This window comes from Labeo rohita, chromosome 18 (genome assembly GCF_022985175.1).
Source record: "Labeo rohita strain BAU-BD-2019 chromosome 18, IGBB_LRoh.1.0, whole genome shotgun sequence".
NCBI lineage: Eukaryota > Metazoa > Chordata > Actinopteri > Cypriniformes > Cyprinidae > Labeo > Labeo rohita.
Window position 1 is genome coordinate 13396871 of NC_066886.1, and position 19072 is coordinate 13415942.

General features: G+C 37.5%; 3 protein-coding genes across 3 annotated transcripts; all 3 read right to left on the reverse strand.

Annotated features, from left to right (window-relative positions):
* Positions 1–2375: 2375 nt before the first annotated feature.
* syt19 (synaptotagmin XIX) lies at positions 2376–5874 on the reverse strand. The gene is made up of 7 exons (XM_051135490.1): positions 5676–5874; positions 5221–5416; positions 4559–4620; positions 3955–4356; positions 3768–3887; positions 3255–3366; positions 2376–2956 (listed from the first exon to the last, which is right to left on the reverse strand). Exons 2-7 carry the CDS (start codon positions 5393–5395, stop codon positions 2649–2651), a joined length of 1179 nt encoding a protein of 392 aa, XP_050991447.1. The 5' UTR covers positions 5396–5416; positions 5676–5874; the 3' UTR covers positions 2376–2648.
* Positions 5875–6309: 435 nt separating this feature from the next.
* Positions 6310–10612, reverse strand: si:dkey-12e7.4 (uncharacterized protein LOC558132 homolog). Its single transcript, XM_051135251.1, has 6 exons — positions 10368–10612; positions 9991–10042; positions 7942–8129; positions 7685–7843; positions 7461–7571; positions 6310–7367 (listed from the first exon to the last, which is right to left on the reverse strand). Exons 1-6 carry the CDS (start codon positions 10512–10514, stop codon positions 7254–7256), a joined length of 771 nt encoding a protein of 256 aa, XP_050991208.1. The 5' UTR covers positions 10515–10612; the 3' UTR covers positions 6310–7253.
* Positions 10613–11143: 531 nt separating this feature from the next.
* Positions 11144–18433, reverse strand: got2a (glutamic-oxaloacetic transaminase 2a, mitochondrial). Its single transcript, XM_051135250.1, has 10 exons — positions 18249–18433; positions 15403–15559; positions 14870–14998; positions 14716–14775; positions 14379–14540; positions 13707–13811; positions 13327–13477; positions 12317–12482; positions 12090–12240; positions 11144–11995 (listed from the first exon to the last, which is right to left on the reverse strand). The coding sequence occupies exons 1-10, from the start codon at positions 18329–18331 to the stop codon at positions 11873–11875; spliced, it is 1287 nt and encodes a 428-aa protein (XP_050991207.1). The 5' UTR covers positions 18332–18433; the 3' UTR covers positions 11144–11872.
* Positions 18434–19072: the final 639 nt, after the last annotated feature.

The following is a 19072-nucleotide window of genomic DNA, read 5'->3' on the forward strand; positions in this document are numbered from 1 at the left end:
GGAACAGTTTTCCGAACAGTCTTGAAGAGAGAGAGACTTAATGCCTGGGAATGGCCTTGAGCAGCGGAGGTGCCGTAACATCTGTTCATCCCCGCTCATTATGAGTCAAAGTCGTGATGTTTGCCTTAATTCACTATCTACTTGTCTACAAGATGACTGGATCAGTTGCTCGGCAGTAACTTCAAACAATCTGGAGGCAGGCCAAAACTAAAAAAAACGCCACTGAGACGCTCATCTGTTTAAATGGTAGTGTGGGTCTGTTCTCCTTCCAAACGTTGTTATCCTTGCATCACACTAACGACGCAGCCTTCTCAAGTGCTGAGTCTGGCTTTGCAATTTTAGCAGTGAGCCAGTGCTTCAGTGGGCTGGAACTGATGGGTGATGTGTGCAACTTTTGCAGCACAAATCCATCTGTGAAACATCCTTCATTATAGACACATTCAGTGTGGAGAGATGATTGGAAAGAAGGATATCACATGCTTGTTCTGTTCAATCCAAAATGGTGACAGTTTACTGTCATTTAAATATTTAAATGCATTGCAGGCTTGCTGAATCACATATGAATGTGCTCATTTTTCTGTATTTTAGTTGGCCAAATGACAAAAAACTCTTCTGATCTGTTAGAACTGTGGTGGCGCATTCGAATGACAATGTCATCAGATATGAACTCTTTATTTGTTCCGTAAAACGACAACACGAGTTCTGTCCAGCTATTTTAAATGGCTCATTCAGAGGTCTGACGTGTTGACGTTAAAACAGATAAGCTTCATTAGTCTCATAGTGTTATAGAGCCATCTTGTGGATATAGTTTGAACCTTGTCATACAAAAACAAAAATATACAGCTGATTTAAATTAGCTTGGTAAACACGTCAATGAGGATTCAATCATTATGAATATTTCCAAATACAAGCACTGACATTTTCACCACATTGAACTACCTAGTAGCTTAGCTTTTTTTAAAGTTCATAATTGTTTTTAAACACCGAAAGCAGTCTCAGTGAACAGCATGCTTGAGAGCCCTGGTGGAAAAAACCAGCATATGCTGGTAGGTATGTTTTGATGCTGGAATGCTGGTTAGGTAGGTTTTGATGCTGGTTTAAGCTGGTCCTTTGCTGGTTTTTGCTGGTCATGTTGCTGGTCAAGGACCAGCATGAACCAGCAAAGGACCAGCATAAACCAGCTAAGGACCAGCCCCAGGACCTCCCTGGTTTTTTTCACCAGGGAGGAGACACGATGTGGTTTGAAAATGAAAAATCGAGGTAAATATCGCTTTTGAATTGAATGTTTTATTGTGTATCATTTCCGAACAAGCTCTAAATGAAGCAAAGAATATAAAAATGACTGGTATTTAGAATACATTAAATTGCAGCAATGAAATAAACCTTAGGAGGAGAAAATATGCTAGTAGTAATTATTTGAGATGACCATGAGGCAGAAATGTTTCTGAACTGATGTTCTGTGTACAATGACAAACTTTATCCACCTTTTTTTCCAACGTGTAAGTAAGTTTATAGATGATATTTCCGGTTGATTAGCCGCTATAGGGTAATAACGAGAAGATCTCCTCGTTACTGCAAACTAGCGTGTTCATAATTAAGATAATGCATTAAAATAATATGGTAACACCAATTTGCAATGTCAAGCTGCAAAACGAGCTATTTTGCACACCTCAAAGATAGCTGAATGTGAATGAGACTGGGAGCCAAACCTATAAAATTTACAAATGGCTGTGCCCACTCATGTCTTTCTTTCTTCAGTCGTAAAGAAATTATGTTTTTTGAGGAAAACATTTCAGGATTTCTCTCAATATAGTGGACTTCTATGGTGCCCCTGAGTTTGAACTTCTAAAATGTAGTTTAAATGCAGCTTCAAAGGGCTCTAGCGATCCCAGCTGAGGAAGAAGGGTCTTATCTAGTGAAACGATTGGTTGTTTTCTTTTAAAAAATGACAACTTATATACCTTTTAACCTCAAATGCCCATCTTGCCTAGCTCTCTGTGTGAACTCCGGTTTAAGACAGTTAGGGTAGGTCAAACGTGCAAAGCTAATCAAACGCCCTTACAAAAAAAGGTAAAACAGCTATGTAGGATGATTTTAAAGTTGGAGGAGAAAATGAGATGGGAGTTTTTTGACCTACCCTAACTGTCACGAGTTCACGCAGAGCTAGACATAATGAGCGTTTGAGGTTAAAAAGTATATAAATTGTAAATTTTTTAGAAAATAACCAATCCTTTCACTAGACCCTTTTACCTTGGCTGGGGTTGTTTAAAGCCCTTTGAAGCTGCATTTAAACTGCATTTTGGAAGTTCAAATTTGGGGGCACCATAGAAGTTCACTATATGGAGAGAAATCCTGAAATGTTTTGCTTAAAAAAACATTATTTATGACTGAAGAAAGAAAGAAAGACATGAACATCTTGGATGACAAGGAGGTGAGTAAATTACATAGTTAAAGAAACACACATTAAAACCTTTATCGTCTCTATCGTCAAGTGTTTTAAACCCAATGAGCAACCAGATTCAACATTTTTTTTTGACAGCGCATAGGTTTCCACATTCCAACCTGTAAACCAACACAAAAGTCGGAAGTACGACCTCCCACCTCAGGAAATGGAAGCGTGTGCATGCGTCAGTAAACATAAGCAGTATTCAGATGAAGATTAAATGCCACTTAGCGATTGGCTGTCGTAGTGATTGCATCATCAGCGTCCAGTGCTCATTTTCTGAGGTCTTGGCCTTTTTAATGTGGATGTGACCAATCAAACGCTTGAAAGACTTCTTTGAAGGCTGTATTTCGTAAACAGACACTATAATGGTGCACTCTCTAATTTGTTGATCTGGCAACACAAAGGTCAGGACCTCATTGAACACAGTCACCTCCCAGCGCTGCTTCTGTGCTGTCCTCTGATGTCGAAGCTTGCAGTGGTTGCAGGTAACACTGGTTCTGGCATACAGAGCTGCGGGTATAATCAACAAACACTTTAAAAATAATCAAAAGTAATTTGACGTCATTTATTATGCGTTGCTGTCTATGCAGGGTCAGAAAGCTCTCGGATTTCATCAAAAATATCTTCATTTGTGTTATGAAGATAAACAAAGGTCTTACGGGTTTGGAACGACATGAGGGTGAATAATTAATGACAGAATTTAAATTTTGGGGTAAACTAACCCTTTAATTTTTACAAGGCTATAAGTAGTTTCGAATGCTCTTCAACAATTCCACTTTTGTAGAAGTATACACTTGTTATGCCTCACCTCTCATAGTCTTTTTGGGATGACATATTGTACGGATCTTCAACACTCCCACCTCCAGTCTCTGAGATGTAGGCAAGTATTTCAAAGAGAGCAGTGCCTCACCAACCATGTCCTACACAGAAAACGTACCAGTTGTTCCTCATCTCAAAAGCAACGTTCACACAGCAGCAGAATAAGGTTGTCAGTCCTGTATTTGTCCCTAATACGGTTACGTTCACACACAGTACTGTTATTTACGGGTGTGACAACCGTATTCTATAACCAGAAAGTAATAAGACTTTCAGTTTTGTGCGCGTCACCACCTTTGATATTACTTTGGTCTGTGTTACTATGGTTACTGGTAAGGAATACCATCGCACTTTCATATAGACAGTATTCGAGACGCTTCTGTAAGCTGCTGTGTGAACGGGACACTTCGAGACTCACACCTAGTTAATGCTGTTGTCAATCCCAAAAACTAATAGTGTGAATGTAGCCTTAATTCCCAATTTGTTGTAATTGGATAAAACTTACTTTCTTGGGTACTTGCAGATCCTCTCTTAACTCCAGGGGATATGAGAGCTTCAGACTGTTAAGGGCAGCACGGGCCTCTCCTAGAACTCCATGTCTTGAGTATTTATCAAAATCCCTAACCTAAAAGAAGCAATCTAAAATGAATTACCGCATCGTGATAAAATAGGATGCAAGGCCCATTACGTACCTCAAATCTAACAGTGACTCTTGATACTTCCTCCTCAGCTAGAGTGCATGAGAACTGATCTCCAAACACAGGACTGCAGCTCTTTTTTACCAGACGTGTCTGCCATTCGTCCAGAACACACTGCATTGAGCTCTGCTCCTCATCCTCTCTTTCTGCCCACAGCAAACGTACCCAAACAAACGGGTCAACGCTGTTGCTGAACTCTCGCACGGCCAGATCCTGGGCGTCCAGTACGGTCACCACCAGTTTAGACTGCAGCTGATCGTAGAAGAGTGAAAAGCGCAGAGATCCCTGGATGTTCTCCTCTTCCAGATCTTCCATGCTTGCTAGATCTAAAGTACTGCCCATGTTAGAAGTGCCAGGGGACAGGCGGTGGCTCATTTCCTCATAAAAAACCTCCATCTGATGGATAGAGTGTGTATCTGGTTTAGTATAGTCATAGTCTTATGGGATATTTAGAAATACACACATGCGGTTGGCAACCAAAGCAAACCATCTGTGAAACATGTTCTTAATCTATTTTGTTTGATCTAGGTCAGAGCAAGCAAACACTAAGGAAGCAAACACAGTACAAAATGGATGCATTTCAAGTGATGAATCTTACCTTAGCGTCATTTGTTTGTGTAGCATACTGAAAACCTCCACTCCTAGCCAACAGGCTATCTGCTAACAAAATATTCACTGGATTCAAATAGATGTTGATAGCTATTCTGCATAAATCCAGTTAGCATGTGTTTTGTACCTTATTATTAGACATACTGTTCAAAAGTTATGGGTCAGTAAGATTTTTAATGTTCTTAAAAGAAGTCTCTCATGCTAACATGTTAACCAAGACTTTATTTGATCACAAATGCAATAAAAGCATATATTTAAGTCTTTAGTATCACCCGATCCTTCAGAAATCATTCTAATATGCTGATTCTGATTTTGATTTTAAACCATAATACATTTTATTTCTTTAATGATTAGAAAGTTCAAAAGAACAATGTATTTATGTACTTTTGTAACATTATAAGTGTCATTACTGCTTACTTTGACCATTTAAGTGAATCCTTTCTCAATAAAAGTTTTTTTCAAGTATTCAACAACAAAATCTTAATGGCGTCAAACTTTTGAACAGTACTGTAGATATAACAAATAATAACATCTAAACCACACATACTAAATGCTTATCTAAGACTACAACTGTCAATAGCAGTATGACTAATCTTGTGCAATATTAGGTCAAATATAAAAATCAAGCAATTAATTTGCTTGAAAACTTACCAGGTCTTTGTGAAATAGGAATCTGTGTACAGAAGCGGTAAATTTGCCATATCAGAAGGCAAAGGGCCATAAGGAAAAGGACAACAGATATGCCCAAAATACCATATTCCAATTCCTCTGAGAATGTCAGGTGAATTCCTCCGAAGGACAAACCCAAAATGGCAATGATAATCATGTCTTTCTGCCATGTATGGACCTGGAAATAAAAACATAAAGTTATTTTTATTGGGTTTGTTGATATTGGTTTAAATTCTTATTTAGCCTGACAAGAATCAGATCATTTTATATACTTTATATACTATATAAAGCATAAAATATACCTTATTAAGTATTTTTAAATGTATGTCTGTTTGGAGATACTCCCCAGGCAAAGACAATGGTGGATTCTTTAGGCATATTAAGTGTATTTTTAAAAGGAAAGCACTTATTAAAAGAAGCAAAGGTAGAAACCTTACCTTTTAAAGCTTTAATTTTCCTCCATTAGTTCCATTTTGGGAATAAACTATGACCGGAGCGGATCCATATTGAGATATAGTTGACAGTGATCACCTGACAGATGATCAGCAAACATAAGAGCAAACCTGTTTGAGCACTTGTTCATTAAACAGGCTTCATATACACTGCCTTCAAGAAGCTTAGCTGAAACTTAAGATGGATATGTTCATTGGCAAATGTAGAATTGCTCTCTCTGCACTACCCTGCTACACCGTGCAAATTCAATGGCTAGTTTATCACTGTCTGTATCCAAATATCCACAGCTTGTAAGATTAGATTATTGCTTATGGAAAAGAGTGTCAGTATTGTACCTGGGAGAACCTCCGTTTGCCTCAGTAGTCATAGAATTGTCATATTCTACATGAAAAGTCAGTAGATGATTGTTATGATGAAATAATTTATAATAGTAAAACAGACATAACTGCACCGTGCAGTGAGATACACCTAAATTCAAAGATATGGACTGTTTATGTACTTGAAAGGCTGCATGTGTGTATAAGAAAACAGTTATGTCTTCAAATTTGTGTAAAGAAATGGCTATTTTGTCACCATGAAATACAATTATTAGAAAAGCAAATCAGAATATTCGAAACATGTTACTAAACACAGCTTTATTCATACATATACAGTTTTTTGATTTGGTGTTAACAATAATAGCAAACTCATTTAATGTCAACACAACCTTTACTATATAAAGCATTCTACAACTCTACAAAAATATATGATACATAGGATGAAAGGTAGTTTTTCATGTCCATGCCCTGCTGTAATTCATAAAGATAGCTTAAATTGTGAATAACATTCAGAATTGTGGCTGTTTGTTGTGGTTAAACAAGAAAAAGTGGTTTAAAGTTTTTCATTATTTTCTAGGCATGCTGTAACATTCTGACTGCTGTAACATTCACCATCCCAAATATTAACATACATTTCATAAATAGGAAAAGAAAAACCCTGAACTAGAATGTTGCTTTTTAATATGTAAATACACATTGTACATACAGATGAGGTCAAAAGTTTACATACAACTTGCAGAATCTGCAAAACGTTAATTATTTTACCAAAACAAGAGGGATCATATAAAATGCAAGCTATTTTTTTTATTTAGTACTGACCTGAATAAAATATTTCACATAAAAGATGTTTGCATATAGTGCACCAAGGGAAATAATATATGCAAATTTTACAGAAGGTTCAAACGCTCACTAATGCTTCAGAAGGAATCACAATGCATTAAGAGCCAGGGGTGTAAACTTTTGAATGGAATGAGGATGTGTACATTTTTCTTATTTTGCCTAAATATCATATTTTTTTCCATTTAGTGCTGCCCTTCTGAAAGCAACAGAAGATATGTTCCCCAGAGGACAAAATAAGTTTACCCTGATCTTCAAATGTTTTCACCCCCCGGCTCTTAATGCATCGTGTGATTCCTTGTTTCTGTAAGGTGTATGTAAACTTTTGACTGCACATATAGTACATATATACATATAACAAAGCAAAATAAAGTGTCTATTGCTTGTATCTAAAAACCATCTGCAGCATCACCAGGGTAGTTGTTCACCAGTGTAGTGAAGAAATGACCCATGATCCTTTTCAGTCAAACCACCGATCACAGACAACACACAGGAAATACTTTCCTCAGGACTCAGTGGTGCCTGTATAGAAAACATTCAACAAACCATAAAAGTCCATCACTTGTTTGGACGTCCGGTAACAGCAGATAGAACAGATAGAAGAAAGAGACTCACGTCAGGTCCACCCATATCAGTGCGAACCCAGCCTGGATGCAGAGCCATACACAAGATCCCATCTGCCTCCAGGTCTACTGCCAAGCATCTGGTGACCATATTTAGTGCACTCTGATATAAAGCAAACGCAACTCAGTATCTCAGCTGATATGTTCACAGACATCTTCCCTGGGAATTAAAGCTTTTATCTTAACATGAAGCTCCAGGAACACAATATCACAAACCTTTGATGTTCTGTATGGGTACCATTTGAAACTGTTGGCACGATCACCCCAGTAAAGCTCGACTGAACCCAGTAGGGACGTCATATTGATGACTGCTGCTCTGTGGATGCCCATCCCCGTTCCCTTTGCAGCTGCTCGCTTCAGCAGTGGGAGCACGGCCTGCGTGACAAGCTCAGTAAGTTAGAACGTTTTCAGACATTTGTTTTGAAAGTACATATGTGCATATATTGTCGTAGACTTAATTTGCGAAATGAAACCTTGGTGATCATCAACGGAGCAACAGAGTTGGTATGAAAGTTTTCCAACATCTTATCTGCAGTGACTGTCTCAAGGTTGGCAACTACATTAATTCCAGCATTGTTGATGAGACAGTTGAGACCCTCCTTCTGAACAAGCTGTTCCACCTCAGACGCAGCACTCTCTATACTCTCCTGACTTGTAACATCTAGTAACAGAGATGTCCATGATTAACACAGACTGAGGGAAAAAAAAAACATTAAAGAGGTCATGATATTTTGACATTGAAGAGGTCTTTGTATGCTTAATACGTCCTTGTTTGGATCCGAGGTACGACGTGATGTCACCCGGGTGCAGTCGTTTGCATAAACACCACCTCCAAAGCAAGACATTACCAAATAATCATCCAATGGTGTTCAGCCGCTACGGCGGATCACGTGAAACTGCTGAATGTGAGTGTTGAGCGTAAAAAACAAATAGAAATTACAATCACTGCAGATGCACGTTCGCTTTTGGACACAGTCCACGCGCTTTAGTCTGTCGTCAACAGGACAAATTGAGTGAAAGAATGTTCGCTTTAATGCATTTGGTTTAAACATCTAGTTTGTTTCTTTGTACAGATATCAGAAGGTTCCCAGTGTAAGGAACAAGTGGATAGTTTATTTTTAGTGCCATCTCGGATCATGTCAGAGGATTGTTCTGAAAATTTTGTTTTTGTAAACGAGGCACGGTTTCATGGAGAATTCACAAAGAAACATTTGTTGAAGATGAAGCGGTACTACAGTAGTCAACATTTGAAGTGGATCAAAACCTTTCATCAAAGTTGTCCTAAAACCAAAACAGTACCTGTTCTTGTCTTAGGACAACTTTTTTGATCCACTTCAAATGTTGACTACTATAGATCTGACTGCAGCTGCATCACAAACTGTAAGTAAATAATTTCATAATGCTTTGTCTGGAACTGACAGTTTTATTTTGATCATGTTGCCAAAAGACTTTTAATAGTGAGGGGGAGTTGATACGGTTACCTATGCGATGGCGTTAGCAAATCATAACACTGGACGATTACTGACAAGTCTTAAAAAACCCGCCCCCTAAAACAGGTTGTTTTAGACAGAGGGTCAGAATGAGGGTTGAAATATATATGTGACCCTGGATCACAAAACCAGTCGTAAGGGTCATTGAGATGTATACATCAAATGAATAAATAAGCTTTTCATTGATGTATAGTTTGTTAGGATAGGACAATATTTGGCCGAGATACAACTATTTAAAAATCAGGAATCTGAAGGTGCAAAAAAATCAAAATATTGAGAAAATCACCTTCAAATTTCTTCAAATAATGTTCTTAATGTATATTACTAATCAAAAATTAAGTTTTAATACATTTACATTTACAGTACAGGAATTTTACAAAATATCTTAATGGAACATGATCTTTACATCTTTACTTAATTTCCTAATGATTTTTTCCATAAAAGAAAAATCTATAATTTTGATCCATACAATGTATTTTTGGCTATTTCTACAAATATACCCCAACGACTTAAGACTGGTTTTGTGGTCCAGGGTCATATATATATATATATAACATTTATAAAGTTAACAGTAAACCTCAAGGAACACATTAAAATACTAAAAAAAATCCATGACCCTCTTAATTTCAATTACAGCTTGTTCTAAATCACGGTTCACATCGGGTGTATCACCAGCCAAAAATGGGCTGAAGTTCTTTTTGATGTTGTTTTCCCCACAGAAGAGAAAAAAAACTAGGCAACATACACTCATCCACTAAACCATTTAAAAGAAAACGTAAATTAAAAGAAAATCGGACCCTTCCCTATTTACCCCAAGTTTAAGGCGCATTTGCCGTTGTTTACGGATTTACAAAACTACCAATTTCATGGCAGTTTATTGTTATTATAATTCTTTAATTCATGTCTTGAGGGATTTTGTGCACGTGTTTTGTTGTGTTAGCTCGCCACCTAATGTCCAATAAAAAATTTAGGTCATGAAGCAAAACCATCCGAGAACCACTGTTTCAAACTAAACAGTGCTTTAGTACTTACCCAGTTTAATAATGTGTATGTTTTGATGCTCTCCGGCCAACTTTTGCAATTCCTATAAAACAAACAAGCCTTTAGCTATTTTAATCTTTTTTTCTTTTATAAATACACGTGCGCCTTTAAGAATGCGTAATAATTAAGCTACATGCAATAGCTGTTCTTTAAAAAAATATATATATCACTTAAAAACTAAAAGAAGGTAAATATGCACACTTATTCTTATATATTAACATAACCTATAATGTTGATGTTGCATGTGATCTTAATTCTCAACATTCTCTTGCAGCTAAGATGATTGAAAATGATCTGGGGCTGGTTTATAATGTTTGTACAGTAAGTCTAATGCAAATACTAACGTTACTGTCTGCTCGCACAATTACCTTGGCTCCATCTGGATTGCGAGCAGTTGCGATAATCTTCCCGGGAGAGAATCCTCCCGTTGCCAGAGTCTCAACTATCTGCAGCCCGAGGCCTCGATTGGCACCGGTGACCATAAGGTTTGAACAGTTTTTAAACGCATGAGCCATTTTGTCACTTTATTCGAGAGCACGAGTTAAATGTCCTATCATGAACAAGACGATACAAGTTACATGCCGGTTTGATGACGGTATCGTCTTGAATCACGTGATCCGGGAATCAGCTGTCTCCATTGCGTCACCAATTCCCTTGAAGCTTCGCTTCGCCATATTTAATTTATTTCAAAATACTTTATTATGAGCGACCCACAAAGCGTTCTTTACATAAGCTTTCACTTAATACTGAACACGTGAGTTTTCGTTGAGCTCACTTTTATTCTTTTGTTCATTGTTTAAACAATGGTACAGTATCACTCGTGACATTTCTATGTCTGTTCCAGAGAACTTCGGTTGAAATTTCTTAAATTTGCTTTAGGACCACATTAATTAGTTACACAAATATACATATTTGAACAGTTTTTCAACAAAAATTCTCACAAACGGCACATAAGCAACATCCACACACAAAGCTTTTTTTTAAAGCATCAAATAACCACTGAAGTATCTGTTATACTGTGGTCAGTTTTCATTCCAAAATGAGTCTTTAATCAATTTTATCTATAAATGCACTGACAATGTTTTAAAATGTCTGACCCATCATGAGTTTAATGGCTAGGACAAAACACAAAAGTAGTTCTGCATAATGATTTATGAAATTATTTATGTGTGACATTTGGAAATGCTAGACAAAAGTGCTAAATAAATTTATATTACACCAGAACACGTGGTGCACACATCATGGGCAATCTTTCATCACAAGTAATGAGCTTACGCTGCAGTATTGAATAAGTGCATTACAGTCATAAACGTGCAAGAATGTGCTACAGCTCAGAAAGACCTTTAATGCTGAATCATAATTTTGATAAGCATAACTGTTTATGCACCTCTAGGTGAAATGACCATGGTAACTGATTACAGTACTTCAAGTATTTTGCAATTAATGTCCAAACATGAAACCTGGTTTACTCTTTTCAGTGGTTTCTATAAATTAAAAGCATATAGGGTAATGATTCTTATTTAGTTGTTGTTCTAAAAAAAACAAAAAGATGATGAAATGTCGTTAACTGTTCTATCGGAACATTTTGTACCATAAAAACATTCTTATCAGTTCTGACACAGGAAATCATGATAAGTGGTATCTTTAAAGCTTGTTTTTTCATTTTGAAAGGAGGAATCCTGCCTTAACTTATTGAGGGGTTCACATTCAAAGTCATGAATTAACATTAATATACCAAATTACGTGAACTGGAAGTCTACATTAGTCCTATTTCATATCTGGTCCTAAAAGACACGCAGCAGCTGACTTTATATCATCTAAGTTGCTTTTTCTTGCTCTCCGTCTGCTGCAGCTGCAGTCTCTAGTGCCAGCTTCACTTGGTAACAGCGTGGATGGCGTGTGCTAGGTATCCCACGTTTGCAGACGTCACACCAGCCACAGAGATTCGTCCGTCTTTTGTCATGTATATCGAGAATTCTTTAATCAGACGCTCCACCTGCCAAAGAGCCATAAAGAAGACAAAGCCAGTGAGAAAATGCTGATAGTGAAAATAGCTGAGGCCTTATCAGAGATTTCCAGAATGCACTTGCCTGTTCCGGTTTGAGTCCCGTAAAGCAGAACATTCCGATCTGGTCAGTGACATGCTGCCAGTTCTGAGTGGAGCCCTCCTTCTTCAGGTTCGACACAAGCATCTCCCTCATCTTAATGATGCGGTCGGCCATGCCTTTCACCTCCACGAGCCTAACGGTAAAAGCAACAGTCTGTAGAGCTCAGTTCTCATTGGCTCATGGGACTTTATCTCATGGCTTTATCTCACCATTCTTTGTAGAGTTCAGGCGTGGTGAGAATAGTGGAGGCGATACGAGCTCCATTCATTGGGGGGTTGGAGTAGATGGGCCGGATGAGAATTTTCAGCTGGGATTCCACACGCTTAGCCTCTTCAGCATCCTTACAGACCACCGTGAAGCCCCCGACACGCTCACCTGAAAACACAAATGTGCAGAGCACTGACTTTTCTACTCTTAAAAGGATAGTTCACCCAAAATAACCTCACCCTCACATTGTTCCAACCCCTTTGTTCATCTCTGGAACACACATTAAGATATTTTTGATGAAATCTGAGATTCTGACCCTGCTTAGACTGCAACACAACTACCATGTTCAAGGCCCAGACAGGTAGGAGGGACATCGTTAAAATAGCCCATTTTACATCAGTGGTTGAACCGTGATTTTATATTAAGATGAACAAAGGTCTTGTGTTCAAAAATGTGCACATCTCCATTCTGTTCAAAAGTTTTCACCCCCAGCTCCTAAAGCATAGCTTTTCCTTCTAGAGCATCAGTGAGCATTTGAACCTTCTGTAATAGTTGCACATTAGTCCCTCAGTTGTCCTCAGTGTGAAAAGATGGATCTCAAAATCATACAGTCATGGCTGGAAAGGGTTCAAATACACAAAAATGCTGAAAAACCAAAGAATGTGTGGGACCTGAAGGATTTTTCTGAAGAACAGCAGGCCAAACAAGGGACTCACGAAACAACTATCACTAAAAAAAAAACTGCCGTGGATCATTCAGGTAACAACACAGCATTAAGAATTAAGTGTATATGTAAACTTTTGAACAGGGTCATTTTTATAAATTCAGCTATTATTTTTCTTGTGGATTATATGTAAACGTATTTTATTTGAAATATCTCATTCAGATCAGTACTAAATAAAAAATATCATGCATTTTGTATGATGCGTCTTATTTTGGTAAAATAATGAACATTTTGTAGATTCTTCAAGGTGCATGTAAACTTTTGACTTTAACTGTATTTGATGCTCACCATACAGGCCCATGTTCTTAGCAAAAGACTGGGACAGAAGAACGTTGTGCCCTTGCTCGATGAAATAACGCACAGCCCAAGCGTCACGATCAGTGTCGCCACTGGCAAAACCCTGGTAAGCCATGTCAAAGAACACCAGGAGATTTCTTTTCTGTTGAAATGAGAGCAAAGAAACTTATTATCACTAAAACGGTCATTCATTTGAAACTGAGGACAGTCATTCTACTTTCGGTCCAAATGGTCAAACACAAAGATAAGGAACAGAAAAGATAATGTATAAGGCTTTCCACCTATCTCTCACTGTCACTTCACGGAGTAGCTTTTCTGGGACCTGCGGTCAGCTGTATTTTGGACTTTAATTTAATGCCAGAACCAGTTACCTTGATCAGAGCGGCCATCTCTTTCCACTGCTCGGGCCTCGGGTCCACTCCTGTGGGGTTATGAGCGCACGCGTGCAGAACAATCACACTTTTCTCAGGGATTTTCTGAAAGAGATTATTAAAGAAATAAATAAAAAAATCTTAATTCATTTGTAGATGTTCCCCCACACAATGACATGTATGGCTTAATATAATGGAAATTTTATATTTTGGACTATGGGGGTGTGCCATTATTTTGATGATGGTTGCGCTCCGTGAGCTACTGGTGCTACCTGTTGCTATTTTTACCGCAACTCAATTCAGAATACACAACTCTGGAAATAAAATACTGATACAATGACCACAGTGCCTGAAAGAGCTCACAGGTGCCAATGGATGTAAGTGTAGGCTTAAACCGTATGTTGTACTATCGATTTTTCCCCACAAGGAGTCTAAACACCCCCAGATATCGAGTTAAAACCGCACTGAGAAACTCCTTCAGTGGCTGTGGCGTCATGACAATCGCCGACATGTTTACATCCTGCCAGGATGGCATCTAGTGTTTCTTGTCTCTTCTGTCTGTAAGCTCTTTCAGTAGCTGTGGTCTACTAAAAGCCTCAAAGACATCAGGGCTAAAGTGGAGAGATAAAAAAAAATCTTTAAAGTATATGATATAAAAACATTTTCTCTTACTGAAATATCATCCAAGGCTCCTTTAAAGTCAAAACCACAAGTTTTGGGGTCATAGTAGGAGTAGGCCTTCAGCTGCATGCCTGCATCTCTGAAGATAGGGGTGTGGTTTCCCCAAGAGGGTTTAGGCAGGTACACGTCCCGGGACACATTGTGAAATCGTGACTAGTTGAGAAAAAATGAGAGAGATAGAGATGTGACTAATTGTGGTGAACTGCATTTCATATCCTTCAGTATAATTCCAAATCACTAAAACAAAAAAATTCTTGAACCAAAGCAATCAGCCCTAACACAGCATTACAAACTCAAAGCTGAAGCAAAAAATATGAAAATGGCATACCACAAAGTTACCACCAACACGCAGAGATCCAGTTCCTGAGATAGTCTGGACGGTGATGCTCTGTGGGCAAAGAAAACTGGCAATTAACAATCACATCTAATAATTTAATAATCAAAAGACTTGCTTTCAAAATGTTTTGCTTTAAAGTACTTACTCTTCCGCTCTTTAAGACCTCATTATCAGGTCCAAGAGCCAGCTGAGCGCAGGCCTTTGAAAAATCTGCCAACCCTCCAATAGGAAGGTACTCTTTATCCAACTTCTTAGCAGCAATCTGGGCCTCAGCCTGACAAAACCGAAATCTGTCATTTGTTTTGGGCAGGGATTAGAATATTAAAACTTTATTTGGCTGATAAGAAATGGATAGCATTATGGACAATTGCTGTTTTAAATGTCGGCCAGCTATAAAACGAAAAAAGAGAGTCTTGGAAGATAAAATAGTATAACCAAGGTGAAATCGAACAAGACAATAGCATAACATACGCCATTTGTTACATAATAATGAAAGGGTTAGTTCAACCAAAAGCCATTACCTTCCACTGTATTTTTTTCCAGACTATGGAAGCCAATGGCTACTATTAACTTTCTGGTTACCAACAATCTTTAAAATGTTGTCGTTTGTGTTCAACAGCTAAGGTTTAGTTTTTGGGTGATCTGACCCTTGAAGGTGTGTAAGATATGCAAGATCACCTTTCGGACACAGCTCAGCACATACGGCTTGCCCTGATCATCTCTGTAAGCTCCTACACCAAGGTTCATCTTCTTGGGGTTGGTGTCACGCTTGAAAGCCTCCGTGACACCCAGGATGGGATCAGGGGGTCCCATCTGTACCTCAGTCCACCATGAGCTGAGAAAAAAAACAAGAACATTAAGTTAACTATTGAGTGCAAGTACGCTGCTCTAGTTAAATATTCCTGACTGCGCATTGTTATAGGAAACTGATATTTAAAAATTAAATTAGATTTTAGAAGTCTAATTAATATTTAAAAGTTAAAGGTGAGAAATCATGACATGAGAGAGACTTGGAGAGTTCACAAAGAAACATTTGTTGATAGATGAAGCGGTACTAGATCTGATTGCAGCTTCATCCCAAATGGTAAGTAAATGATTTCATAATGGTTCATCTGGGAATGACCATTTTTTTGATCATGTTGTCAAAACATTAGAGGGCAATAGCGAGGGGGTGTTGATACGGTTTTCTTATGCAATGATGTTAACCAATCATAAAGCCTTAAAGGACACGTCCCTTTTTAGAAAGAGGGTCAGAATGAGGGTTGAAAATAATAATTTTTCCACATATCTGACCTTGGATCACAAAACCAGTCATAAGTAGCACGGGTATATTTGCAGCAATAGCAAAAAATACATAGTTGACCTTTTTTATGCCAAAAATCATTAGAATATTAAATAAAGATTATGCTCCATTAAGACATTTTCTAAATTCCCAATGTATATATATTAAAACTTTTGATTAGTAATATGCATTGCAATTTTCTCAATATATATATATATATTTTTTGCACCCTCAGATTCCAGATTTGCAAATAGTTGTATCTCAGTCAAATATTTTCTTAACAATTATACATCAATGGAAAGCTTATTTATTTAGCTTTCAGGTGATGTAGAAATGTCAATTTACAAAAAAATTACACTTATGGTTTTGTGGTCCAGGGTCACATATTTATTTATTTATTTTATTTAGTGCAAAAAACTTTATTAACATTATCAGTAAACCTCAAGGAACATATTAAAAAAATCAAAAAAAAATCCATGACCCCTTTAAGTTACATTTTACTTACGGTCTTGCACAGGCTTTTGAAAGTAACTGAGGTCAAACACTTTTAGCTGTGAACTCCAAAGAATGTGGAGCAGTGCCGAAGACTTAAGTTCAAACATTTCTAATATTTAAAAATAGACCACCTTGTCTTTACACTGTCTGACTCTAAAACCAATTTGCGTATACATTAGAGAAATATCTACCCATTCTTTGGACGTCTCATTAAAATTTCTCATAAGGCGATTATCATTACAGAGCTTCTGTTCTTTAGACTGGAAGGAAAGTCATTAAAAGCTTGAACTGCACTGCTAAACTCCTCTACCACCATTGGTGAGACATACAGTCACGTCTGACCTGGAGTTTAAAAATCCCTTTACTGCTAAGCACATCAATGTCGCATGCCTGTAATTGTTTTGATGGATGCTTGGCACAGTTTTAAGAATGGCCACGTTCTTCTAAATAAAGTATGTAAGTATCTGTTAGCCCGCACAGGCAAACAGTAGGTCATCTATTTAAATTACCGGTGTAAAAATGGGAGTATAATTCCATTGTAAACCCCACCCACATAAAGTAGTGCAGTAGTCCAATGAAAAGAAGTGTGTAACACCCCACCCTCTGCATCAGAACCAATCATGTGTCATGTTCACACACTACCCATTTCAACCCAGCACTAAATGTCAATCACCTTGTATCAATAAGCAACTAAAACTACAATAAAAACCATACTACGTGTACACTACGTGTTCACTTTTTTCCATTTGAGACACACTACTACTTTTTTTTCTTAGCAATAAGCAAAAACCAAAATGCATATGGGTGTTTTTGCATATTTCTGACTGAAAATGGGCTGTAGTGAGTGGTCAGTTTTGAAAAAGTAGGTGTAATGAGATGTTGCTTTTTGTAATGTTTCTGTTAAGGTCACACATAATTTCAGTCACACATAATTAAACCCAAAGCTGACTAAATATCAAGTTTAAAAAGCAGAATAAAATAAAGAGTAATCAAAAAAATAATAAAATACACACAAACATGGAAAGAATACATTTATGGATTAATATGTCCTTGTAGTAACAAAAATTTAAAAAAAAACAGATAACAAAAAAAATAACAAAAAAAACAGCTAGCTGCTAAGCTGACAAAAAGTTAAGAGGAAACTGAAAATTATTTAATGAGTAGATAAAAATTGGCAGACAAAAATAAAGTGAATTAATTAAAAAAAAAAAAAAAGTAAAGTGTTGCTTTTAGGTGCATGGCAACCTGCAGGAACAGTGATTATTGATGTAACTTATACTTTCACTAATAGAAACATCAGTAAACACAGAAACTCAATCATGTTACCAAACTGAAACTGAACAACCTTGAATCAGACGGTAGCCAGTTAGGCCTAGCTGAACTTAATATATCACTCATATAATTACAAACACTTAACGTGAAAAATATCTGGTCAGTCTGCTGATGTCATGAACTCTGATCGATTATCAAAGCCTTAATGACATATAATAACTTCTGACGTTGACCGTCGTCACACACTATTAAAATGTCTTGTTAAAAGATAATACACTCTTATATATCGACAGTTATAACTATGTTGAATTATAAGGACAAGGTTAATGTCCCATGTGTTACAGTAGAGAGGCATAACGTTACTGTAACTTTCAGAGGTGCTGTGCTGCTCTAATGCTCAGTCCGCTAACTTGTTAGCAGCACAAGCTAACTTAGCAACAGAGTGTTTACACAAAAAAATAAAGCCTCGGGTTACCTTGCACGGAGTTGTAGCACTGCTAGAACAGGGGCCTGAGCCCCGACACTAGTCAAAATCTTGGTGGATTTTAGCAGGGCCATTGCTGGAAGCACAGATGACTCGGTGGAAGACAAACGCACACTGGCTGGAGACTTGAACTTGTCTGCTGCCTGTGTTGGTTAGAGCGCCTCCAAGGACATTGCATTACATAGCGGCTGGAGACAAGAGGTAGTACAGTAAATGAGACAGGGATAGGAGTAAATAGGACTGGGATGTGGACTAGTGAACTGGACAACTAGGAGCAACTGTTGTGATATGAGATTAATAATAAAGTATTTTGTCTATAGCTATATCCCTGCTGGGTTGGTTGATTTTATCTTGTCTTCCAGCCTGGTCATAGTTAGTTTAGCAGAATGGTTTTTCTTGTTTTTCTTTCTTCTTTAGCTGGTATTAGCTGGTCAGGCTGGTCGACCAGCTGTCCCACCAGCTAAAACCAGCAAAACAGTAGTTTAGCCAGGCTGGGAGATCAGCTTGAGTGGTTTAAACCAGATACACTCTAAAAAATGCTGGGTTAAAGACAACCCAGAGCTGGATGAAATATGGACAAACCCAGTGACTGGGTTAAATGTTTACCCAGCTTCTGGGTAGTTTTATTTACCTTTATTTAGTTTTATTTAGAAACGAACCTAAAAAGGTTGGAAATTAACATTTATTAATATGTTCAGAAAATGAACAATTATTAAGCAGTTGAATAAATAATTAAATAAACATTTTTTAAAATTGATTATTAATAAATGTCTACCTTTTGATTATTGCCGACACCTATAGTAATTATGTGTCTG